Raw genomic sequence first — 20,397 nt, 5'->3', positions numbered from 1 at the left:
GAGTATCTCTAAGTTTAAGTTTTACAGAATCACACAAACAAGATCAAATGTATCGACACATTCGATAAAGAAATGTTCACATGGCTATTTAGACACAAAGATGTGATTGTGAGAAGACCCAGTTATTATGATGTGTATGATGTTTACTGACATTTGTTTACTTCTATTATGTACCTGCAGGAAATTAGAATCAAGCACTGCCATAATCACCCACACGATGTTTATCTGCAACAGAGCCTTCATCGCCTCACGCAGCCCGAGGTGAGAAAGGAAGACAAAACCACATTTCCGCCGGTCTCGAGACCACTTTTTTAAGATCTCGGTCTCGTCTTGCACTCAACCACATTTTTACTCGGTCTTGTCTCGGTCGGCACAGAGGACTCGGGATTTTACGGCGAGAACAGCCGAGACCACGGCTACAAAAGCGCTGAACTGCCTGTCAACTGTCGCGCCTGCTCAGCGATTGTACGCCACGGATGGACGTGCGGGAGCCCCACTCCTCCGGCCCGCAATTCAAATGTCCAAAAAAAAAAAAAAAAATGGCCCGATGCCAAATCTAACTACCGACCGCTGCACTACAGGATGATCAGGCTGAATTTTGCTCTGATCTTCTCCTCCCGATAGAAGCCGACAAGATCTGATTGTCAGAAATATGCAAATAAGTTCGGGTACTAGCTTCGTGTGGTGTACGGTGTGTTCAGAGAGATTTTTTTCCGGTCGGAGCCACTCGGGAGGCGTCGGAAGGGCAGATCGTAGATAATGAACATGCTTAATGATTCTGATTGCAAATATTGTGGTGTGTGTGGTGCTGAGAGAGGAGCCGATCAGCTCCGAGCAGACCTGTCCACACCCTCAGAATAGAGCTCCCTGATTGGCTGAACAGTTCCGTCTCACCAGGTGTTAATGCGCTGCTTTGAAAAAAAATCCCGTCTCAGCTGTCAGAGCTGGAGACATGAATATATATCAGTGAAATATATTCATTATATGACAGCGAAAAAGAAAAGCCAGAGCTCCTAAACAGTGCAGGAGGTTAGTAGTTAATCTTCAATAACTGTATCGCTCCTGGATGAACCGTATTTCTTCCATTCAGACCCAAACCCAGATCTGATTCATTCTGCATCGCCGCCAGTCCTGCAATAATCCCAATGTTTTAATTCATCTCAATTATTTACCGTCACAGAAGAAGAGGTGGGGGGGGGGGGACTTTCCGAGGACTCCGTGCCTTCAGAGCGACAAAGCGACGTATAATGAAACTTTTTGTAATCAAATCTGAACGTGTTTTTTCTGGTTTAAACCATCTAGTCTGGGGACAAAAAGAATGATTTAAGATTTTGGTGATTTAAAAAAGTAGGTTTTATTCATCACAGACCGTTCCTAATAATTTGTTCCACTTCTGGAGTCAAAAGTAATAAACACAGACACACAGACACACACAGACACACACACACACACACACACACACTCATAAGATTATCTCAAACTATGTTTTCCTCTTCTGCACTGAACATTTTCTGACAGGGTCCTCACAGTCCCGGGAGGGGGGGGGGGGGGGGGGGGGGGGGGGGGGGGGGGGGTGACAGAGCGATGCCGATATGAATGAATGATGAATGTACAGAAGGAATGAGCTCTCCCCTTATTATTATAAGTGGAGATGAATGTAAACACAGGAATGAAGGGAAACCGCACAAAGTCACGTTTGGCTACACGAGATTTGGAAGAGTGAGGAGCTGATTCTCTGATGAAGAATCTTCTAGTGTGTGTTCTGCTCCAGAGCGACACACACACGAGAAGATCAGGAGAGGAAGATCTGCTGCGATCTGTCTTCTGTTGTCTTCTAGTGTGTCTCTGAATCGGGGTTACAGAGACAGGTTTCCCCAGCTGCTAATAACAAGACAATGCTGTATTGAAGAGACGTTCTGAATTGTTCTTTAGTTGCAGACAAGATTATTACAGGCAATCTTACACTTACCTTAAAACTAATGAATAAGCATTGAATAAAATGGTTCAGTAAAATTTAGATTTGTCTCGGTCTCGATCTGTTTTGGTCTTGGTCTTGACTCGGTCTCGACCCCTCAAAGTCTTGATCTTGTCTCGGTCTCGACACACTGTGGTCTCGGCCATGTCCAGGTCACGGCTTAGGTGGTCTCGACTACAACACTAGCTGCAACACAACAAATGCCAACTAATGACAGTACCTCAATATATAAGGTAAAATACATGAAAAGTACCACGGCACTTCAGAACTGTACTGATGATGTGGAAGTGATTGGAAAAGAAAATTACAAGATAAAAGAGGACTGAAGCCAAAGACAGCATCAGGACTGTGGCAGTGGCATTGTGAACACACAGAGGTTCGTACTTATTTACAACTGCAGGAGTATTTCTAATAGGAGTCACAGAGCTACAGGAAGGAAATCACTGGTCAAAGTGTTTACAAGCAACAAAAACAGATGTGAGGTTAGAAACCCAAAGACGTGTCTTCAAATTGACTGCTGATAAGTATTTCAGCTGTAATGATGACTACGTCTTCTGTGAGCTTTCAGGGGAGGCGTCACTGTGATCAAATGCAGAGTTACGACAGGATGAAATGCAAATGAGATCTTCAGGCTGAGAATAAATTCACGTAGATAAGTTTGTGGGAGGAGATGCTTTCTTAACAAACACCAGAAAGAAGTGAACATCAGCTCTTGTTTGCATTTTGGTTATCACTACACAGAATGCAAATTGCTTCTGGGACATAACATTTTATATCAGCCTTACACTTTACAAACCTGCAGTCCTTTGTGCGAGGAACAGGAAGGAGGATTAGTTGTGTTCAAGCCCGAAGATCTGATTAACTTTTACTGATTGGTAAGTTAATATTTTTGTATTACAAGACTAAACTGTAATAAACCTTTATCTGATTTGAGTATAAAATGTGACTGCAACAAACATAGGTGAGGTGTTATTAATGCCTACAAAACCGCAGGTTAGAATTTTTCAATGATTCTTTAAAATGTATAATTGTGACAGTTTTGCATACACTACATTACCAAAGTAATTGCTCACCTGCCTTGACTCACATATGAAGTTAAGTGCCATCCCTTTCCTGACGTTGGTGGAGAAGGCCTGGCTCTCAGTCTCCGCTCTGATTCATCCCAAAGGTGTTCTGTCGGGTTTTGGTCAGGACTCTGTGCAGGCCAGTTCATCCACGCCAGACTCCGTAATCCATGTCTTTATGGGCCTTGCTTTGTGCACTGGTGCAGTCATGTTGGAAGAGGAAGGGGCCCGCTCCAAACTGTTCTCTCAAGGTTGGGAGCATGGAATTGTCCAAAATGTTTTGATATCCTGAAGCATTCAAATTTCCCGAGTGATGCCGAGCAGTGTGGTGCGACGGAGCGCCACAGAGTGGGGCGGCCCAGAGCAGTGCTCACACGGAACATGGAGCGTGGGGGCGCCCCTTTTACGGCCGTGGACCGTGCCGCCCCCCACCCCCCGGACACTGCGCCCTAGGTGGCCTTCTAGTTCGACTATGCCTAGGACCGGCCCTGCGCCTCAGCAACTGCTGACCCCTCTCCGTCAGTTTACATGGGCGACCACTTCGTGGCCGAGTTGCTGTTGTTCCCAAAATCCTGTGTTTGCTGGATTTTCCAAGACGTACTATTCCTTGTTTTAGATAAAACAGTATCGGAGTGATGTTTTCATTTTATGTCATCCCAAAGGCATTAATAGAAAAGTAGCCTATTCCCGCTAACTGTTGATGCAAACAGAGATTTTCATTTATGTTTGTGGGTTTTTTTTCTTTTTCAATCCAGGTTGGGTATGGATCCTGTTGTAAAGAACGAGATCATTCTGGCGGTCAGCATCGTTTCCTTCCTGATCGGCTTCCCTGCCAATCTCCTGGCTCTCTTCGCCTTCAGTTCAAAGATCCACTCCAAACCACATCCGACAGACATCCTGCTGCTCAACCTGGCCGTCTCTGACCTGCTCTTCTTGATCATCCTCCCTCTCAAAATGCACGAAGCTGCTTCTGACATGGAGTGGACCCTGCCAAACTTCATGTGCTCCATCACCGCCTTTGTTTTTTTCTCTTCGATCTATACCAGCATGCTGCTCCTAACAGCAGTCAGCGTGGTTCGTTACGTTGCAGTCGTGCACCCAGTCTCCTACCACAGGTTGCAGAAACCCATGTACACGGTAGTGATCGGCATTGTGATCTGGCTGACCTCTGCAGCTCATTGCAGCATTGTATTCATCACCCAGCACCACCCATCCAGGAATAACTCTCACGTGTGCTACGCAGACTTCACAGAAGAGCAGCTGACGGTCCTTCTACCAGTGCGTTTGGAGATGTTTGTTCTGCTTTCCCTTATCCCTTTAGTAATTTGCTTTTACTGTTACACACGCTGCATCGTGGTTCTGTACAGCCGCCCCAGGATATCCAGTCAGAAGAAGCAGAGGGCCATAGGCATGGCGCTGGGGACCCTTGCCGTCTTCTTCATTTGCGTTTTGCCGTATAGCTTCTCTCATTTATGGGGTTACGCACAGGGTGTGAGCCCAAGCTGGAGGGATTACGCCTTACTGCTCTGCACTTTAAACACATGTATCGATCCTATCATTTCTTACTTTTCCTCCTCTGCCTTTCGTTGCACTAGTCGAGGGTTCGTTCTCAGAAGAGCTGGACAAGTAGTTCCAGATCAGCAAAGGCCATGCACAACGTCTGGCGATGAGTAAAAGATCCTTTAAATATTGTGAATGCATATCAAGCTTTGGCGTTACTGTTTCTGTGCAAATAATTACAAGATCATAAATTGTATATGTACACATTCAGTTGTTCATTTTGGAAAAAATAAAACTTTGAAATGCCTTTATGGGTTTAATGTAGCCTAATCCTGTCTTCTTTTCCAAACATCTGTTGAAAATTGTAACACAAAACCACAAGTCCGGATAAACTGGTTAGGAGGGCTGGTTCAGTGGTTGGGGGGTCATTGGACACTGTGGGGGCGGTGGTGGAGAGGTGCATGGGCAGAAAGTTAATGTCCATCCTCAGTAACACCAGGCACCCTCTACATGAGACTCTGTCTGCTCAGAGGAGCCACAGATCAGGCCGTCTCCTCTCAGTGCGCTGTAGGACGAGCACTTTAGGAGATCAATCATTCCTGCTGCCATTCGATTGTATAATGAGCACTGTTAATGTAACATTATGTGCTGGGGTTTATACATGGGATTCTACTTTTTTTTCTGTTGTTTTTAAATGCTATTTATTATTATTCTGTCGTGTTTTATGTGCTGCTACTGAATGACCCTTGAATTTCCCCATATGGGGATTAATAAAAGTATCTATCTCTATCTATCTCGTTTGGAGCACATATGCAAATTTCCTATTTTTATTAACTGCCAGCATGTTGTTTCTTTTTGCATGTGAACAGAGACCCTCTGTGACTTTCCCACATTATTTCCATTGTAGCTTAACGTGGGCCAGCCACTCTTCTGCACTCATGCATTCTGTAGGCACACATGTAGAATATACCTGCAAAAACCAAACAAAAGTTCACTGTTACTAGAGCTTATGGTGGTGATCAGACCATCTCTGTTTCCCACAGAGAGGTCAAGTGTGTTTATCAACCAACCTGCAAAGAAGGTCATGAGCAGTGCCACCCAGCCTAGTATGTAGGACCAAGAGAAACGCCAGTCACCGAAGCGCTTGCACAGGAAATTCACTGTCACCCCGGTGTAAATGGCCATTGCAAGCAGTACAAAGAGAGCTGGAGTGATTGACAGAAAATGACATGTTAGAATTTCATATCTCTCTGGTAATATTCACATAAAAAACTTATTTAACTTTGTTATGTAACTTGGTTTCTGTGTAACCGCTGGTCAGCTTACTACCTTAGGAGTATTTAGGCTCTGTGGAGGGGGGCTCATCCACCCACTTACCTGCTCCGATACAACATTCATGGTTAATGTGGAGTCAAAAACTAAATGTGGCACTGAATGGTCACTGTTTCCATGACTCACTTGAAATAAAGAACATGATTCCGGCGGCGAATGAGCGGTTGAACCTCTCAAAAGCAGAGAAGTGGGCAAATGAGAGGATTCTCGCAATGATGCCAGCGAAGCAAGACATGGCGGACAGGATCATGAAGGCACGAGTGGCGTTCCAGTAGGCTGAGGACGAATACGACAAGGACAGACAGAGTACTATCAATGTATGTGCAGGAAGTAGCTCGATAGATGATTACAAACCCATATAGACGGAGTTAAAGTGAGTTTAGGATTCAATGACACTAAAAAACTCATCTAATATCTTGTTTATTACACTGCAGTAATGCTATGATTCCAAGGGTGGAAAAATTTATTATTTCACATAAATACTGTATTCCAGAGGTGAAAGACTTGTTAAAAAAAAAAAAAAAAAAAAACACACAACTGAAAGAACATCATTCCTATATGTTGTGTAACTGAACTGTGTTCTGCATCATTGCTGAAAGACAAATGATGTTTCTTTAGAAATGGCAGTGTTCATTGTGGTAAAACATTAATAGCTTTGCTGATATCACGCTTGAATAGGTTGAGGAAGTGGGGTTACGAGAGCTACATGGTTTATGTGACACATTATTTATGTACTGAGGGAAGTAAGTAGTCAAAGTAAATCCAATGCTTCACTTTGGAACAATGCCGGCCGGATCTAAGGATCATTGCAAACTTTGTGGATGACCTCGGTTTGCTGCAGGCCTACCTGGACTGGGTGGAGGAGATTCAGGTAGACAGAGACCAGATGGACTCAGTGAAGAATGCAGACGCCCTGCAGTCGGTGCTGAATGGACTCCGGGTGGCAGGAGTGGAGAAAGAAAACGCAGAGAAGGCCAAGGAGCTCCAGGGAAGACTGAGGAGTTACTGAAGTTCTCCACAGATCTGTTCGGAAGGAAATAATCATTTTGCTTGAGCTCAATGAGAAGAGTGAAAATCAAATCCTGTTTAGTCAAACTACATTGCATAGTTCAAGTATTTGGCCAATATATTTCAAAACATCCCTGATTTCAATCAACTTGTCCGTCACGTTGGTATCTGACCCTGACACTGGTCTGAGTACCTCAGCTTTCATAGAGAACATCAGTCTGATCAGAAGTCCCATTTCTTCTGGATGTCTCACTTATTCATTGTGTATTATACTATATTTCAAACCCAATGGAGATTTTAGTTGTAATTACCATTTCAGGTGGACACTTGGCAGGACAGACCAGTGCACCAAAGTACAAAGATGAGACTATGCACTCCAGCAACAAAACATCTACTGCCGCAGAGTAGGGTGGTCCGACTCCCAGCAGTACCTCTGCAGACCTGAGGGAAGAGAAAGAACCTTGATCAGATCAGCCTCTAACACCATCTCCACTTTGTCATTAACAGATGGGACAACATTGAAGTTACTCACCAATATAGCAGGGACTGGATGATTTTGGAACTGGATGACAGGATGATTAACAGAACATCAGTCGCAGTTGATCCATTGATCTAATGAGACAAACTGTGTACTCTCTGTTTATACGTGCATAAAATGTATGTCGATACAAGAAATGTACCTGCCTGTCCTATCTCCTTCTCTTTCTGTCCCCTCACCCCAACCAGAATAGCAGAAAGCTGCCACCTCTGAGCCTGGTGCTGCAATGGTTTCTTCCTTTTAAGAGGTTTTTTTTTTTCTTTCCACAGTCACTTATGCTTGCTCATGTGGATCTTTTGGGTTTTCTCTGTAAAAATGTCTCGAAATGACTATGTTGTAATTCGCACTTTATAAATAAAGCTGAATTGAATTGCCTGGCTTTGGTGCTAAAGTTGTGTGAGCCAGACAAAAGCCAGCAGGTTGGGACTTTTGGTCAACCAACATTCAAATCAAACTATTTGTAAAGCACTTTTTCATATTTATAAAAACAACGCAATGTGCTGAACAGTAAAAACAGTCATAAAAACAAAAGAATAAAAACTGCACCATCAATCAGTATACACCACACACACACACACACACACACACACACACACACACACACACACACACACACACACACACACACACACACACACACACACACACACACTCAAAAAAATTTTCGCACAGCAGAGGAGACATGGTATGGCACTAAGCATCATGGGAAAACATTACCAGTGGGGCCGTCCACACCAGGAGAAGGCGAAGGTCATTAGTACTGGGGCCCCAGCGCCCGACCCCCGACCCCGTCCGACCAAGGGGAACCCGCACACCGAAGTGTAGAGACCCCCAGGCCAGCCGTGGCCAGAGGACTCGAGCACAGCAACCCCAGCACTGGACCGGGACCAACTCCCGGTGTGAAGGACCCCCCTCAGGAAACACTGGAGTTAAACAGCTAAGAACGTAAAAAGACATGATACAAAGTTAATAGAAAATAAGCAAGATAAGATTATAAAGTAAAAAAAAAAGTCAAATAAGTTAGAAGTACATAATAAAATAGAACGAATAAATAGGATAAATAGATTAAAAATTAAAAAAAAAAAAAAACTGATGGAGATAAGAACTATTAAAGGTCGATTAAAGGGAGCACCCATGACAATATACTACTAATATGTGTGATTGAACTGTGATTCTACTACTTATATATACTACTGATGCAACTGATAAAACTGTGATTATGATATCCTTTATACTGTTTATGTGTCTTGAAACCAGTGTATGTGAAAGGTCACTATAGTTAAACTGTTGAACTGAATGTCCCAATGTTGAAACCACAAGCCTGCGAGTATCTGGTGAAAACTGGTCAGAATGGGGAACTAACATCAGGTCAAGAGGACAGGAGACAGTTCGGCCCCAATTTGGCAGTTTGATTGACGTAATGACTGTTATCACACCACACAGGTCGTGCAAGGTCCTGTCTAGTCGGCATGGACTGTCGTAAACTACCCTCTAGAAAGTAGAGGTCGACCGATTCATCGGTTTGGCCGATCAATCGGCCCGATAGGACGTTTTACAAACTATCATAATTAACGCAAATGGTCCCGATAGTGGCCGATGGCTGTTTTTTTTTTTTTTTCGGCAGCGCTAACTGCTCCTTCCCTCGCCTGCTGCTCTCTGTGTCTCTGATCACAGAGGGGAGGGGATGCTCTGCACACACAGCGCGCACGGGAGGCGGGTGGGGGGGGAGGAGACAGAGAGAGAGAGAGAGACGGAGCGAGCAGCGCAGCGGCAGCAGAGAGAGGAGAAGGACGTGGAGACGACGATCACTGCAAGTGTATTAAAACCTTCACAAGTTGAAAGTCAACATACACAACCTCCTTTGTGGAGGAAATAAGTTCCACCTGTTCAACAAGCATAAACGTGCATTATGCATAATATTTCAGCATAAACAGCGACGTTTCCACAGCCAAGTTTTACACAACCACACAAGCTTGTTAAGCTAACAATTAACAGCTCGTTGAAAGAAAGCTGTCTGTGAAGTCAGTTCATCTCAGTTTGCCATGAATCTTAAAATTTGGCAATTTTAGCCACTGTTTGAGACAAACCAGTGCACCCCTGCACACCCCCCCCCCCCCCCCCCCCCCCCGATTTTTTTCCCACAGATATTATGGAGGTTATAGTGACTTTGCTATTGAAAACTTTACTGTTCCTGCAGTGGGTTACATAGGCTATATTTTTGGAAATGAATTCCGAATTTATTCTTTCAAAAATGATAGCCTAATTAAAAAAACAAACTATTCTTTAGTAGTGATAAAGAACACAAGTGTTTAGAGTATTTAAGACATAAGTTAAGGATAAAGGTTACAGCTTATGGGAGGGTGAGAAAATCAAAGTTCAAATCCCTTCACTCTATATGCCTTGTTTAACTAGTGTTATTTTTTTTATGGCATACAGTATCATCATTCACAAAATGTGAAGTCACCCCCCTATATTAAAGTGTAACAAAATTATCCATGTCAATTAAATATATTGATTTTTATGTTATCTTTGCAATTTCATACATTTGGATAGTGTTCAGTAGTGTTAATGAAGTCAGAGAGTGTTAATTTCCAACAGTGTTGAATTTTTTTTTTTTTTTTGGGGGGGGGGGGCTATCGGCCAATTAACCCTTTAAGCCCGAGCGCCCCCTGGGGGCCTGACAGAAAACATTTCAGAGATTGTCTAATAATGTGCATTTTTTCTGACAGAATGTCATGATGCTTACCCTCAAATTAAACAGCAGAACCTGGGCTAACCGAATATATCAGCCATTATTACACAACCCAAACTAGGGCTGAAACGATTCATCGAATAAATCGAATAATTCGATTATAAAAAAGCTTCGAATTAAATTCTGTTGCTTCGAGGATTCGTTAATTAATTGTGTATAGTGAAACTACCGTAAAACCGCTAGCGTGTAGCGCCCGGAACTAAAGCGCAGCATGTTTCCGCACGAGAGTGTAAGCCGCACGGACATGTCGGAGCAAGCAGGTGGAGCACAGCGCGGTGAAACGACGCGAGAAATGGATAATAAGCTGCGTTCACACCGCCAAGTGCTTTCCGCGATTGCGTCAATTGAAAACAAATGGGAACGCGCATTCCACCAGCGACGAGACACGGACGAGTCAGACGCGTTTTCGCGGCGATCGGGGCGTTGAAGAGCAGAATGAAGAACATGCTGGCGAAAAGGAGGAAGCACAACAAAGAAAACGCCAGAAAATGTCAAAAGTTTGGGACAACTTTAAATGAAAAAAAGGGAAGAGCTCGGTGCAAAGTTTGCACTGCCAAGCGGAGCTGCCATATTATAACAGCACCATGTTGACGCTTAAAAAAAAAAAAAAAAAAAAAAAAGTGACTGTATTCTGAAATTGTTGTTTTGCACTCGAATGCACTTTAAAATTTTAGGGCAGCTGTCAGTTTAAAAAGGTGAATGTGCTGTTTTGGACTCAGGCTGAATTTTATTATTTTTTGTTTGTTTTTTTGCACAAGACAGATGGCAAATTAATATCAATAAGAATTGTCTGATAATACAGAATAATGCCTGCTGTACTTGAAGTGCTCTTTAATAATCAGCTTTCATGTGCATTTTTTTTATAATGAAGGTAAGGCCTTAGCCCTCTCTCAGGTATTTTATTTATCTTTTATTTAAATAATTTGTGAATTTAAAGTGCAATGTTCATCCTAGCAATGAGTGCTCCTGTGCAGTTTAATACATGTTACTGCAAGCATTAATAGTAGTTAATTTTTTTGTCCATGGTGAGTTTTATGCTTTCCAAAATAAAAAGAAATGTAAAAAAAAAAACATATATACATATATAAAATCCGATTCATCAATTAATCGACCAAATGAATCGATAGATTAATTGATTACTAAAATAATCGATAGCTGCAGCCCTACCCCAAACACAGCTCAAACACGAACTAAATGAATTATGAACCATATTCGTGACCGTGTCAACCCACTCGCCGAAATATTGACTGTAGCGCTATGAAACATGATGCAATTCACACAAACAATCTCTCAGACGAGAGCCGACACTCCGCTGATTACAACCATGCCACTCAAAGTCCTCTAAAACCACAGAATCTGCCAGAAAATGCCACTAAAACAGCCAACAGCAAGATCGCGTTTTCAAACTGCGGTAAAAAAAAAATCGCCTCTTACCTGGACTTTTGGCCGAGACCGAATTATGCTGTTATTGTCCATCGGGATCGTTTAGCTTAGCCACCTAGCATTCTCTGACGTCAATCCGGGCGTAAAACTGACCCCTAGTTAGCCTCAAGGAGCTCTGTGATTGGTCAGTGCCACACAAGTTTGTGTGCGCCATGACGGTGTTTTCCTTGTTCTGATTGGCTAACAGAGCTATCAATCACATGTCGGTGACCCCCGCTGCATTCTATTGGCTCAGACGAATCTAACGACGTACGGGGTGTCTGTATTCATGAAGCTGCTGCGGAGCTGGGAGCCTGTATACAGAGGAGGCTTTACGCACGGCGCGTCCAGCTGAGCGTAAACACACGCTCTGTGTGAATTTCCACTGCAGTCACGCCAAAGACTGCTCTGTTTGGAAGTATTGAACCTCAGCAGTGATATAAAAGTGAAAAATATAATTTGGAACATTAGAAAATTCAGATTTCACAAATGGCACCATAGTGTGCCAAAGTGTGCCATCGCCTGACCTGTCTGTACTAAAACCTATCAAATTTTGTTCTGCTTCACTTTCACAGAGTCAACCTTTGCAGAGAGAGTGTTCACATATTTGGCTATGATCTGATGGAGGTTTAGAGCTGCAGCTGGATTTTTCCAAAGAGATGATCACATTGAAAGTGCTTTTTTTTTTTAAGGCGAGACTGAAAATTTTTCATTTGTGGGTTAGGGTTAGGGTTAGGGTTGTGCTGTGTTCCATCTTCAGTCACACTTAACCAGTAACATATATACTGATATTTACACATCTGGACAAATCTTACAAGTGTTCACTTTATGAGGAGACAGTAACCATTCAAATAGGCCAAGTTATTGCAGTGCTATACTCTTTTTATTTTGGTATGTCATTTTCGAGAAGAGGCTCTGAAAAATAGCCTAGGGCTTAAAGGGTTAATCGGCCATCAGCCTTTTCCTGCTCCAAACTATCGTTATTATATCGGCCTTTAAAAATCCACTATCGGTCGACCTCTACTAGAAAGTCCCAAGAAAACTGGAACTAATTGTAAGCATCTGTCCAAACTAGGGGTGTCCTCAGATAGTCGACGATTCGACGATTCGTTCGAAGGGGCCTGATTCGACTGCCAATCACGCAGTCGAAGCATCGAAAAAATGTGATTATTAAACGAGGACCATTCCATTACAGCTGTATGGGGGTGCTGAATGACTGATTTTACATAGAATTGCTTGGTTTTTTTCCCCAAATAAACATGATATAAAGCCTATTTGATATACATGTTAGCCTATCAAATATACTGTGGAAAAATTTACTTAACTTGTAGTTTTATTCAATATTCTATCTATTTAGTGTCTGTGAATCAACCACCATGGTGAGTGGCACAATCCCATTTTGCGCAGAGCTCCGTCACAGAGCAGCATCTCCGTGGTGATTTGGCTTAACTTTAAAAGTCTTACAATGTCGGAAACAAACTTCAGACCAAGTCAAAGATGATCCAAAAAAAGTCAAATGCAGATTGTGTCCTTTCATATCACTTCACAACAACATGGCTTTCCACATTAAACAGGTAAGTAGCCAGATAATTGGGCTATTAAAAGACGGTTCTGTTACTCAATTCTCATTTTTAATGCTGACTTTTATTTCGTTTAATTGTAATATTTTAGGTTATTATTATATTATTATTTTATTTATCTAAAAGGCTAATTCTATTTAATTTAGTGTTTGTTTTTGCATGGATGTTGCGCTGCGAAACGGACCGACACAGTGCAATTAAGCCTTTCATTTAATTTGAGCAGATAATGTGAGAAACTGTTTAGCCAAAAAATGTGAGCTTATCTGCAGAGATTATAGATACAAATAAATAACATGCTTTAGCCCGTTTGTTAGAAGAGGGTTTGGTTCTGGTCATTTGAACTATACTTCATTTGTTTGATGTTTAGAGTTACCGACACTTTGTTCCAGTCTGTGTTTCAGTGTGTAGGAAAAAAATAAGTGTTGTTTTACCTGCCTGCGCTGTTTTCTTTTTTTTTTTTTTTTAATTATTTGTATTTTTTTATTATTATTAGTGCAATCAGGGCCGGCTGTGGGTATAGCCGTGTGCTGTGTGAGCACCGCTCTGCATTGTGCTGTGCTGCTCCGACTCCCCGTGTAGGCACGCCCTGCAGCCCCCCCCCCCCCCCCCCCCCCCCCCCCCCCCCGCTCCGCCAAACAAGATGATAGATTCGACTATCAGTCGACTATTGGCAGAATCGGACGAATCAGATTCCACTATGGAAATTCTTAGTCGGGGACACCTCTAGTCCAAACAAACCACACAGTCTTAAAAGCATAATGGCAGCTCTAAAACAAAAGTTCATTTAAACAGACCAGTGTGGTATTTGTTTGTTTACCTGACGGTTTCGAAGGCTGTCAGCCATCTTCCTTGATAAAAGATGGCTGACAGCCTTCGAAATCGTCAAGTAAACAAAGAAATACCACACTGGTCTGTTTAAAAAAGAACTTTCATTTTGGATTATAACTTTTGAGGACCAAGTGAACCTTTTTGGACAATAATGACAGCTTTCACTGAAAAAGCAGAATTAGTATTTTCTGGACTGGAGTTACCAGTTCTATGAGTGAGTGCGCGCCCACCTATGGGCTTCGCTATTGGTACTCTCCCTGGCGCCAGCCAATCCCTGAGACAAATCCAAAACCTGCGCGCCGATCCCTATGCGTGCTGGCATGCCACGCCCCTCACCGAGGTTACATTACCAGCGCCTGCACAACACACTTCCTTCTTCTGAACAGCCAGTAGAAAAGGAAGCAAGACAGCTGGGCCTGCATGTAGGTGGGCACGCACTCACTCATAGAACTGGAGTTATGTCCAGTAACTACTAATTCTATTTCGTGAGTGTTTAGCCCACCTACAGACTTCGCTATTGGTACACACCAAGGCGGAGGCCGTAGGGATGAATGTACTCCCAGCTGGAGTGCTGACAGGATTGGCGCGGAAAAAAGAAGTAGTCAGGCTGTACGTCCATAACAGCCCCACCAAGCCTCCAAACACAGCGGCAGACAGCCTCGCACCGAGGCGCCGCCCGCAACGTGTACAAGCATCGTAACAGCGACACACACATGCCGGCCAAGACAGAGTCACAACAGCAGGCGGGGAAAAACCCTGGTCCGTGACACCACACGGGAAGCAGAAGCCGGGCCGGACGAGAACCAACACAGTTAAGCGACAGAACTCCTGTTCACGCTGAGAATCGACATGGCCACAGTGTCTGTGCATATATCCATCAGATATGAACGCACAAAGGTGGACGCGGAAGCCCAGGAGGCCGCCTGGCAGATGTCCACCACTGTGACACCTCTGCACAAGGCCGCAGAGGCAGCCATGCTCCGTGTGGAATGAGCACGAATCGCCACCGCCAGCGGGTGATTCTGCGCCTCATAGGCAGCTGCAATAGCGCCCCCAACCCAGTGGGCGGGACGCTGGGAGAACAGCGGGGCTCCACGCCCCCTGGTCCTGAACCGCACAAACAGCTGGTCCGTAGTGCAAAAGCCAGCTGTGCGCTCAACATCGCAACGCAGAGCCCTGACCGGACACAGCAACCGCAGCTGAGGGTCGTCCCCAGATGAGCCAGGCAGGGAGGCAAGCGTCCTGATCCGGATCACTCGTGACCAGAAGTCCGAAATGATCACCTTGGCCTGAAAGGCTGGGTTAGGCCAAAGATGCACCAGTCCCCCATCCTGACTAAACACCATGCAGAAGGAATGAACCGACAGGGCGCAAAGATCCCAAACTCTCTTGGCGGATGCCAGTGCCAACAGAAGGGCAGCCTTCAAGGAGAGAAAGCGGTCCTCCGACTACTCCAAAGGCTCGAAGGGGGTTTCCATCAGACCCTCCAACACCGTGTGGAGGTCCCACGGGGAAACCACATGCCTGGGGGGCAGTCACAGCTGACAAACCCGGCGCAGAAAACGCTTCACCAGCGGATGACTATGTGCAGAAAAGCGGCCGAAGCTGTGATGGCCCGCCGCGATGGCCAATGCAAACACCGCGGGAGTGGATGCAGCGCGACCACTGTCCAGCAGAGCCTTTAGAAACTCCAGCACCCCGCTGATGGTGCAGGAGATCGGGTCCAAACCCCGCTCCGAGCACCACGATGTGAAAAGATGGCACCGAGACCTGTAAGCTCTGACCGTAGAGGGGACCCTGGCACTCTAGATGGTGGAAACCACAGCTGGGGGGAGCTCTAGTCCCGCTAGTCTGACCCTTTCAGCCAAGAGTCTCCTGTCCAGGATGGGGTGAGACCGGAGGGCGCCCCCTGACTGCAGTAAAGCGTCGGACCCGTCGGGGATCGGCCACGGGGTCTGCGACAGCCAACTGGACCAGGTCCGGGAACCACCTGGCGCTCGGGGTATCCGGGGCTCCCACGATCAAGCGGAGACCCTTCACCCTCACCCTGCGCAGCACTGGGATCAAAAGGCGGGCCGGAGGGAACGCATACAGGAGGCCCGGAGGCCAGACCCTGTGCGTGAAGGTGTCCACCCCGAGAGGGGGTTCGTCTGACGATCTGAGCGAGAACCAGAGTGGGTACTGTGCGTTCTCTGCATTGACAAAAAGGTCCGCCACCGGGTGGCCGAACCTGCGCCAGAGTCGGGCCGCCACCCACGGGAACAGGCCCCACTCCTCCTGGAGTGGGCCTCCCCGGGACATTCTGTCCACGCAGACATTTAGAGCCCCAGGCACGTGTCACGCTCTCAGAGAGGACAGGTGCCGGTCTGCCCACAGCAGGATCTCTGCCGCTTTGTGATGAAGGGAAGGAGACCGCGTCCCCCCCTGTCTGTTCAGGTACGCGACCACCGTGGTGTTGTCCGTCCTGACGAGCACATGGCTGCCCTGCAGCCTGGTCTGGAAGTGGAGCAGCACCAGCTGCATCGCTGTCATCTCCAGCATATTGATGTGAATGGGTGTGGAGTCCCAGGCACCGCCCACCGGGAGGTGGCCCAGGGTGCCTCCCCATCCTGCGAGAGACGCATCCGTGAACACTTCGACGTGATGCGACACGCAGCCCATGGGAACTCCTTGGAGAAGAAGAGCAGGATCCATCCAGAAGAGGAGATCCTGTGCACCCGGGCTGGGATCGGGACCTTCTTGTGCCTGTCCCCTTTCCTCAAGAGGCGGAGATGGCAGAACCACCGTTGGAGCCTAAGCATGTGCAGAAGGCCCAAGCGAACCAAAGGAAGGGCTGCAGCCATCAGACCTAGGACAGTCCTGATGCGGTGGACCCGGGCTGGGGGCACCGCGATCAGGGACCTCAGGTTCAACAGGAGAGACACACGCCTCTCCTCGGGGAGGTAGGCTGTCATGGTCAGAGAGTCCAGCTCCAGCCCCAGATAAGCCATCTGTTGAGCTGGGACGAGCGCGCTCTTGTCCCGGTTCACCAAGAACCCCAAGAGTTTGATGTGGTGCAGGACCTGGGTGGTTGAAAGGAGGCGGGCAACACGCGAACTGCAGGGCATAGCCGCATCTCAGCATCCTGGCCAGCCAGGGTGAGAGCGGTCCCAGCATCGTGCACCATGTCTGGAAGTGGAGCGTCAGCAGCTGTACCACGACCATGGCCGAAGGGGGCAACCCACCCCTCCTCCTGGCCTCGGGAGACGGGGGCCCCCCCAGCGAAAGGTCTGCGAACGGGGCGTCCCGAGAAGCGGCGTGTGCGGCTGCTTCGAGGCCGCACACTGGAGCTTTGTCAAAGCTGAAGCCGGCGGAGGCTGCGTGACCCATCGGACATCTGGCGCCGCAAGCCTCGCCAATGATGCCGGGACCCGAGGGCGCAGCGGCGGGGACGTGGGCTGGCATAAACATAGCGCTCTGGAGCTCCGCTGCGCTTACGCAGGGAGCTGCAGACGGGAGATGCAATCTGGGCGCTTGTGAGCTGACAGCCCGTCAGCGGAGGCGCTCTGCCCATGCGTAATGTCAACAATGCTGGGGTCTACACGCATCACGGCGGGGACGAGAGCCGGCATGATCCCAGCACTCTGAGGCTCCACTGTGCTCATGCAGGGAGACGCAGGCGGGGAGCGCAGTTTGGGGTGCTTACGGGCTGACAGAAAGTCACCGACAGTGCCCCTGATGCGCGTCCTGTGCGGCGAGAGGGCATGCGAGCAGGGTTCGCCGCAACGACTCACTCCTGCGGCCGCAACGCGGCAGAACCGCAGCAGAGGAGACGCCTGCGAGGAAGCAGGGAGCCGAGCACTGAGCACGACGCTCTCCTCCCTAGAGGAGCCGGTGTGCTGACGGCTTAGCATAGCGCAGCGACGGAAAGCGTCTGGCAGAGTGAGCTTGGCGGGGTGAACGCCGGAGGCACACTAATCTCAGCGCTCTGAAGCTCCGCTGCGCTCAGACAGGGAGATACAGGTGGGAAACGCAGTCTGGGGCGCTTACGAGCTGACAGTAAGTCACCGGAGACACTCCTCTCGTGCATCACGCACGGCGTTAGGGCAAACGGGCCTGGTTCGCCACTGTGATCCGCTCCCGCAGTCGCAACCACTGCGGAGGGAAAGCGTAGGAGCAGTGGGGGGCCTGGCGCTGAGCACAACGCGCCCCTCTCTGAGGGAGCATCGTGAGGGTGGCGCTGCTTCAGGCAGTGGTGGGAGGCTTCTGTGCGTCGGCTGCCGCCGACAGGAAGAGGTCACAGCTGCTCTCCGCTCATCAGCGGTGCGAGCGTCTGGGTGCAGCCACAGCATCTCCACTCGGTCTGACACTCCGCGTCTCCTGACAGCAAAAGGTGGACGCCATGGAGGAGGAAAAGAAGGCCACAGCCGGGTTGCGTGGCGTGATGTGAGGAGATGCACCCCTTAGTCTCATGATGTCAAGGCGCATCTCAACTCCATTCACGCTGGATTCAAACCCACGATCTCCAGGTTGCCATTCATGCAGTAATCATCTTGGCCACCGGAGGGGACGGGATGACAGGGCGCCTTAGCTGGTGCAGCACCACCCACTTCGTCGGAGAGAGTCGCTCGACACTCATGGTGGGGGAAACCCCGGTCGCATGAGCGGAGGCTAGTCACATGCTGTTACCTCGACGAGGACGGGTGTCTGGTCGCAGCCAGAGCATCCCTCAGCCATCTCCATCCGCCGCTTATCCAAGCGGCGGACAGCAGGGCCACCAACATCGCCGGAGGTGGGGGAGGGGCGCCCGGCGCTCCTGGCCATGTGGAAGTGGGAGCGGCAGCGCGGGACGTCAGGAAAAAACATGCAGGAGGAGGCCTCCATGACACTGCAGCTTGTGTCACGCGTGTAGAGTGCCCTGGGGAGGCTGTGGTGAAGACAGCCGTCGAGACGCTCCGCCAGGTCAGATTCCCCGGGTGCAGAGCGGGAAACACAGCTCCCCAGAAGGCAATCAGGCATTGAGCCTCTTCCAGCGGGAGAGAGGGCAGGCCGAAGAACAGGTAGAGTTAGCTGCTTACCTGAAGCAGACAGAGCAATTGTCCTTTAAGCAGTGTGCCGCAGCCGCGGCAGAAGAAAGGCCCGATGCCCGATGGCGATGATTCACGGGCTGGTTTATCCATCTTGTATCTTCTGATCTTTGAGTCTTGAAATGGCTTCGAAAGTCTCAAGGGCTGAGAATGAAGAAGGGAGTGTGTTGTGCAGGTGCTGGTAATTTAACCTCGGTGAGCGGCGTGGCATGCCAGCGTGCACAGGGATTGGCGTGCAGGTTTCAGATTTGTCTCAGTGATTGGCTGGCGCCAGGGAGAGTACCAATAGCGAAGACACGTTGTCACCATAATTATGCAGCATCAAGGTATAAGTGTGCCCCACTTCCATCGCTGGGGGCCATTTGCCTGGGGCTCTGATTCTGATGGGTACTCGCAGGGCTGTGGTCCAAGGCGCCTTGTTTTTGTTTCTGATTTCATTAAAGGTAGGCCTTCTCCACTGTCTGAATCATCTTCAATTTGAATAAAAGAACTTGTGCCAAGACTCAGAAGTTTCAAGCATCTTTATTTCTCTTCAAAGTTTAAGTCTCTACACGAGTCTTGGAAAAAAAAATGCTACAATTTCACCAAGTTGCATATTTGTCTAAGCCGAGTTTTCTCTATTTTGCCAGGACACAGAGCTGTGGGTATGCAATTTGCACACATTTACTTCATCACATTTTCTGCTCTTGCTTTTAAGTAGAGCTGATGGAGCCACTGATTGTAAGAAGTCAACAACAATGAAAGCTATTGTGTTCCCTCCATACTTCTGCCTCATCATTAGAGGGTTCATTCTTCAGCACTCTGAAAATAATCAGTAAGAAAAGAGCTGCATGCTGTGCAATCTCTTCAAAGTTGATAACTACACTACCTATGGGCTGAAAGAGAGAGAATTCCTTCATATCCAAAGCTGATTCTTAAATATACTGTAGTTTTAGGAGTTCATCAAGCGAGGCATTATGTAAAAGTCACAAGTGCTGACTTTTTTTCTCAGAGTGCATGATTCTCATGAGTGCAACACTCTCCTGTACAAATACTTGCACAGGTGGTGTGTTGGAAATGTTTTCAGTGGATTTATCTGGAAAGTCAATACATGCAGTGCTAATCCAGCTGCTCCAGTCTTCATGCCTTCATTGATGTCTCATCTGTTGCTCTAAATGGCACATTTTAAGTTGTGATAACAGCCATCCACTCCAAATAGTAAACACACTGGATGACTGGGGATTGAATTGTTGCCTCTAACATGCTCAGACTCTCAGATAACAGGAGGAGAAATAGAGAGCACAGATCTTCTCTATTTGCTGCCCTCTGGCGATCTCATGCGCCTGTGTGTAT

At 47.3% G+C, this 20,397-nt stretch overlaps 2 protein-coding genes across 2 annotated transcripts; one reads left to right on the top strand and one right to left on the bottom strand.

Annotated features, from left to right (window-relative positions):
- The first annotated feature begins 2,680 nt into the window (after nucleotides 1-2,680).
- LOC115396947 (free fatty acid receptor 2-like) lies at nucleotides 2,681-4,846 on the top strand. Its single transcript, XM_030103034.1, has 2 exons — nucleotides 2,681-2,850; nucleotides 3,795-4,846. The coding sequence occupies exon 2, from the start codon at nucleotides 3,802-3,804 to the stop codon at nucleotides 4,711-4,713; it is 912 nt and encodes a 303-aa protein (XP_029958894.1). The 5' UTR covers nucleotides 2,681-2,850; nucleotides 3,795-3,801; the 3' UTR covers nucleotides 4,714-4,846.
- Nucleotides 4,847-5,447: 601 nt separating this feature from the next.
- LOC115397090 (lens fiber membrane intrinsic protein-like) lies at nucleotides 5,448-6,151 on the bottom strand. Its single transcript, XM_030103261.1, has 3 exons — nucleotides 5,998-6,151; nucleotides 5,610-5,744; nucleotides 5,448-5,509 (listed from the first exon to the last, which is right to left on the bottom strand). Exons 1-3 carry the CDS (start codon nucleotides 6,119-6,121, stop codon nucleotides 5,448-5,450), a joined length of 321 nt encoding a protein of 106 aa, XP_029959121.1. The 5' UTR covers nucleotides 6,122-6,151.
- Nucleotides 6,152-20,397: the final 14,246 nt, after the last annotated feature.

Source organism: Salarias fasciatus, chromosome 11 (assembly GCF_902148845.1).
Source record: "Salarias fasciatus chromosome 11, fSalaFa1.1, whole genome shotgun sequence".
Lineage (NCBI taxonomy): Eukaryota > Metazoa > Chordata > Actinopteri > Blenniiformes > Blenniidae > Salarias > Salarias fasciatus.
Note: the sequence above shows the minus strand (reverse complement) of the source record. Positions and strands in the feature narration are given on the sequence as shown.

Excerpts from the sequence above, each read along its gene's own strand:
- LOC115396947 (XM_030103034.1), top strand. The coding sequence starts at position 3,802 with ATGGATCCTGTTGTAAAGAACGAGATCATTCTGGCGGTCAGCATCGTT.
- LOC115397090 (XM_030103261.1), bottom strand. The coding sequence starts at position 6,121 with ATGATCCTGTCCGCCATGTCTTGCTTCGCTGGCATCATTGCGAGAATC. Across the intron at positions 5,745-5,997 it reads AATCATGTTCTTTATTTCAA|CTCTCTTTGTACTGCTTGCA; the intron begins GTGAGTCATGGA and ends CAATCACTCCAG. Across the intron at positions 5,510-5,609 it reads GCTCATGACCTTCTTTGCAG|GTATATTCTACATGTGTGCC; the intron begins GTTGGTTGATAA and ends TGGTTTTTGCAG.